This window comes from Amia ocellicauda, chromosome 1 (assembly GCF_036373705.1).
Source record: "Amia ocellicauda isolate fAmiCal2 chromosome 1, fAmiCal2.hap1, whole genome shotgun sequence".
NCBI lineage: Eukaryota > Metazoa > Chordata > Actinopteri > Amiiformes > Amiidae > Amia > Amia ocellicauda.
The window spans coordinates 43,452,697-43,458,696 of record NC_089850.1 but is presented as its reverse complement, the minus strand read 5'-3'; the positions used below and the strand labels follow the sequence as shown (position 1 = coordinate 43,458,696).

The window sequence follows — 6,000 nt, the reverse complement described above, 5'->3', positions numbered from 1 at the left end:
ATCTGAGGTCCAACCTCTGTGCATACCTCCTAATTACAACATGCAGTAAGAAATCTTTACAACCTCACCTGGGTGTCCAATGATATCTTGCTGAATAATGTTGTTCCCTGGCACACGAATAAACACGTCCCCATTTTGACAGATTAATTCATAGACTTATTTCTGGATTCCCAATAGGGAGTAACCTATCTGCACCACAGCCATTTCCCATAATACACTCTGAAAACCGTGTGCCAGGCTTTCAGTTAGGTTTACAGATGATGTACTCTTGTTCCAGGTTGGAATGGGTTTTTCGAGCTTCACCTGTAAGAAGCTTCCAGTCACTCAGTCCATTGGGCAGGAGGCCGGTCCTCTCATTCTCATCTCCCTCTGGATCTACTGGTTTCATCACAGATCTGGTGCTGCTACTGCTGCACTTGGGTGGCTTCCTGCTTTCATCAAATTGTCCATGCCTTCCATGTTTACAAGCAATTAATACCATATGATTTAAAAAGTAAGTAATGCCTGTTCTTTCCTTTGTTTATTTAGATCCCAAAGGTCTACACTTATTTCTCCAACTGAACACATGACTCCCTTATAGCTGGATAATTATGTCCTTTATATCCCCTGGGATCACTTTCAGATGCACCTAAACATGCAACAACAGTCACCTCAATTAACCCCTTGTTGAATCTCCCCCTGCATACGTACAAGAAAATGCAGTTGCTATTGTTTTCCTCAGAGGTCTTTGAATCATCTTACTTTACTGAACTAAAGTAATCTTTCTGATAGAGCAGTAGATCAGGTATAGACTTTGTAAAATAAGTTACCTAAAATATGAGTGAATTCTGCCAGACAGATTATGATAACTACGCAAATCAAGTGGTGGGTAACCCATTCACTACTGTTTTGTGGTTAAAAGCCATGTACAGTAAATGAGCACTTAAAATGATATCAATATAGAACTCTTCCTTTGTGTTTTGGAAATGCAGCTTCATTATTTTATTTTTCCTCATGCATTTTGAAGTGTCACTCAAAACAGGCAATGTTCTGTGTTCATTTCATTTTTATTATTACTTTCCTTTGGAGTAATGATGAAAGCACATAAAAGTACACTGGAAGAATCATCATGCCACAAAATTGCATAGAATCCTTTTTTTTTCCTTTTAGTCTTTTACAAAAAGGTTAATCAATACATTTTTGAACAATTCTATAATTAAAGACCAAATATGAATACAGTGTCCTTAGATCATATTATATAATGAGCATTGAATGTCAATCACAAAGTAAGACAACACTCAGACATCCCAATACAATTTACAGAGGAACATTTATTTTTAAGAAACACAAGCAAGGTCCCTTTAAACCTTTTTGTCTTCTTTTTTCTGTCATGTAATCATATATTGACAACTCAAAAACTTGATACATTTAATATAGTTAATGGAGATTGTGAAATATATTGACACCCCCAAAAAATTAAATAAAAATGTCCGGCATCTCATGAGATAAATCCTTCTAAAATACTGCTCATATCAAGCTGAACTCAGTAGTGTAAAGGTATTAAAAGTGCACTTACAATCTATTTAAATACAGATAGCTCAATATAATACAATGGCGATGTACACAGTAATGCAATTCACACATTCAACATCTAACAAGGCAAATACATTAAAGGCACAGGACTTTCACATCAGAGAGACCTTTCTAAGTTTCTAAATGTATTTTCATCAAATAAATTCTTTAAATGTAATTCAAGTAATATTAAAATGAATAAAAAGATATATTTTTTTCTTTTTCTTTACTGCAGTGGTTTAAATAAATTGGAAATGCAATAAAAAGCCAACGACTAGTTTAACTGCAGAGCCTGGCACTGTACAGATTTTTCTTTTTTAAAAAAGTGAAAAAAAGCAAACATTCCAACTTTTTAAATGGCTCCCATTTGATAATGCTGCAAAGATGCTACTGTGACTTTCACTGCAATTTAACTATATTTTACATGTGATCTGTTAACTGCAAAGCTGTAACTTTCTAAAAAATACTGTTTAAGATATATATTTTTAATTTTTTTAATATATATTTTTTTTACAAAATGCAGCATTGTACGTGTTTTGGATATCTGTTTAAGAAGTTAAACAAAACAAAAACAGCATTGTGCAAAACAAATAAGGAATTTTAGAAGATCAATTTAAGGCCTTTTTTCAAACAAGATGAATGGGTAATAAGTAAACTGAATTATCTTTTGAAAGAATAAGCATACATATTCAAATTTGCTTTTTATATGTTGTTTAAATCCAGAAATAATCAAATGGGGCCTATGAATTTTATGAATGTGGGCAATCTTTACTCAGAATATTAAACTAAGAATATTTTGGTTTATAGTGGTTTGTAGTAAATCTAAAAATTGAAATGATTTTGTTTGAATGAGGGATCTATAAAGTAAATCGAGTGACTATACAAACACAATCGTGGTGTTCTATTCAAAAGCTTGTTTTTCATATGCGTTATTTTGATATCTGGTTTTAGGGGGTCACTTCTATAATGTATGATCGTAAGTGCAAACACAATTGGTCGTATAACCAAAAATATAAGAAGTCTTCGACCAGGGTTTACTGGTTTTACATTTCCAGTTCCAGCATTGCTTTTCAATGGTCGGGATTCTCCCCTTCTCAAAATACACAATTATTAATGTAAAGTGCGTAGCTGTCAAGAAAACTTAAAACATTAGAACTTTTATAGACAAGACATGTTCTAAGCTGGTCTGAATGGGAATTATCCAGTATTTATCTATGTGCTATCCTCAATTTATTAGGTGCCACAATTTCTTGCCCAGCAGCAATATTCATCACACAATGGATTTCCTTGTGATTAACTGTTCTTTTTAGCTGTATGTAAAATACACAGAATTAATTTGATTTTCCATCTTTTCTAAAGTTTAGGAGTTTTCTGTCAGTTTAGGTACATATTAATATGTGAGGAGCTGTTGAAAGGGTTCCTAGAAATGCAATCATAAGCTTGGATATTGTGGTACTGAAATGCTCTGATTTCTGGACACGAGTCCCTGGTTACAGTTTTGCCACTTTTCTTTTGTCATTTATGTTGAAACTGCATTTTAACTGCTTCTAGAAAAGTTAAAAACGATCAGATACAATATGATTTAAATCAAATGGAGATTCTACATTAAAGTGATTTCAGTTTCACTTCCGTGTCACAATCCCTATTTCTTTTAAATGAAAAGACTAAAGACTTTTTTCCCAATCTACACCTACATCTATCAATGTAACTTCACATTGTTCACTATATAGCTAACATTTACAAGTGTACAACCACGTAAATATACTACTTTATAGACTCATGCATCCCTGAAACTTTTGTAATTAACCAAATTGTCCATAGCTGAACTGATTACTGGCATGGTTATGCAAACAAAAGTATTTCTTCCTAAAAATCATATTTGCCAGATATTAAAAAAGCAAGGAAAAAACATACATAAAACATGTCCATAAACCTCTTAACTATTATATAAAGCAAAAAACGAGAAATATAATCAGCAGCAACAAATATCTCTATCTGTCTTAGAACAAAATTAGAACAGCAAGCCACCAGTGCTTGGAGACATAAGCAAATTATCCCTGCTACTTCAGTGCAAATATACAGTGTATATGCCTCTTGTGAGTTGTGTTACAACTAGAAAAGGACTTGATATCTGTGATTATATCTGCAGTGTATTATCAGGAAGTTTAGTTTGCTTTGCCTTGCACTTTAAGAAATGTTCACGAACATTACACCTTGCTTCACCAGTAAAACACTATTTAACATTCAGACATTGTTTATGATTACTGATGTATTAAAATAATAATAATAATAATAATAATAATAATAATAATAATAAAAGTGTTAGCATGTGTCTAAAGCCAAAACACTGGCACCATGACCCATAATACAATAAGAATAATAAAAAGAAATGGACCACACTAATACACTTATAGAAGTAAATTGAAAGAAAAAAGTTCCTTCCCAAGAGGTGATTCAAGTTCAGTTTTGTTTCCTGCATTCAAAACGTAATCAATAGAAGCCCTAATTTTTTTTACAAGCAGGGCACGAGTGACTGACGCTTGAACAAAAAAATTCAATAAAACAACAAAACAAATAAAAATAAATAAAATAATAAAATAAATTAGGTAGCCTACAGCACAGCACAAATGCCTAGAGTGGTGTGTCAAAGACTTTTTCTGGGCTTTCCTCTTCTATATCCTCCTCAGATTGGTGGGTCTTGTGGTTGAGTTTTCCACTGTCAGAAGCCATGGAAAAAGAGACGGTACAGTGGTCTCCGTTCCCTTTGGTTGCCTCCTGCACGAACTCCTGGATCTCCACTGGAAGTCTTCTGAATTTGTCTTGGTACTCCTGGTCAAGCTCGCTTTGCAGCTGCAACCAAAACAAGCAATGTTGTTACGCCAGTATTGTTTCCACCAACAATTCTCGATTGGTTGGTTGACACAGTCCGTCAACACCATGGAACCTTATTACAAAGTATATTATGTCCAAAGTATATTATCACAACAAGAGGCAAGGACTTCACGTAAACCACCACCTGCAAACATCTATCATGCATTCATTCAAAGGCTTAACTCTAACTGTTATGGTTTATGATTATATTTCTAATATTCTGTGGGAACATACAAATAATAAGGTTTGAACAAGACAAAGGTGGGTGTCAGATTTCATACTCCATCAATAACTATAAAGGAAAAAGATACTGTCCACCACTGAACACAATGTCTGCTTTCAATCAAAGCAATGAACCCTGGCCTGGACCAAATGATAACATCAACCCATCCACCAGACTATTTTTAGGTAGTACTCTATGGCAGGTTTGCCTTAAATAGAAGAAGCAGATAAAGACCGCTTTTATTAAAGTCTGATGCTGAACTTCAGTGAAGCTTTGAACCAAATTAGTAGATTTTACTAACTGTCAGAGCTAAAGGACTGAGTAAACCTAAATGAAGGCCACTTAGCCTAACCAGGCATCCGCTAAATTGCAGTTTCTATAGTCCAATGAAGCAAATCAATTGTAATTGAATTTCTCTGCCTAACACCTATAAAGTGCAGGTCTCAGTATGAGCCACCAAGCAGGGATTCCTGCAGGTGATTGCTTTCATATATTTAGTAAAACTGACATTACATACATGCCTTCATATTTTCCTTCTGACAAACTGCCATTTAAATACACATACCTGCTGTTTTGAGTTAGCAGTAATTATTTTAACTGTCATTGTTGTTGGTTCCCAAGTACAAAACAATACTGTAACCACAAACAAAAGCTGGTTTGTATGGATGAGGAACATACTACCTTACTGCAAGTGCAGCCTGTAAGATACTTGCTGTTTTAGCATTTCTAAAACTCATGGAACCTGACAAATATTCCAAGCTTGAAATTGACTTGGTGAGTTGTAGAGCCAGACGCCTATAATTCATAAATGTTTGGATCACTCTAGTGGGACAGGACAATATTGTGTGAGACTGGCCCTATTGAGACTTTAAGCTTTGAGGGAAGCAAACTCTGAACTTAAAGTCCATATGGCAAGTTATGAACTTTTTAAAAGGAAACAGAATTCTGGAATACAGGGAAGAAGACACAAAGTCACTTTCTATTTCGAGAGTATAAGACATACAGAAGTATGTGACAGCAGACAGTAATCCTTGGTGGTAAGACAGAAATATGTAACCCCTTAGAACAGCATGTTCTGTAAATGTCTTGTATTTGTTGTCCCCGTTCACCACTGCTTTTTATAGACAAGTCAAAGAGATTTTTTTCAAGCACTGACTTCCTTCATGATTAAAAATTATGTAATTGTATTAATTCTGATCCAATAATTGCTTTAATGCTAATTTCACTGTTTAACTACAAGATTCTATCTCGGGGGAATACTGTAATTAAGGAAAAGCACAAAAAATGAATTATATCAGAGACAGAAGAGCTCAAAAGCGTGAATATTAGAGAGAAAAAAAAAACATGACCACATG

At 34.2% G+C, this 6,000-nt stretch overlaps 1 protein-coding gene across 5 annotated transcripts in view; it reads right to left on the bottom strand.

Annotated features, from left to right (window-relative positions):
* Window positions 1-1,290: 1,290 nt before the first annotated feature.
* The window catches only part of plcb1 (phospholipase C beta 1), a 172,754-nt gene continuing 168,044 nt past the window's right edge, over window positions 1,291-6,000 (bottom strand). For 4 of the 5 annotated variants that reach the window (XM_066705824.1, XM_066705832.1, XM_066705840.1 and 1 more), the window contains exon 33: window positions 1,291-4,401. In XM_066705824.1, the coding sequence (XP_066561921.1) occupies window positions 4,183-4,401 (219 nt within the window). In that variant the 3' untranslated portion in view covers window positions 1,291-4,182. The remainder of the gene's footprint in view (window positions 4,402-6,000) is intronic. The other variant, XM_066705856.1, reaches the window with a different exon arrangement.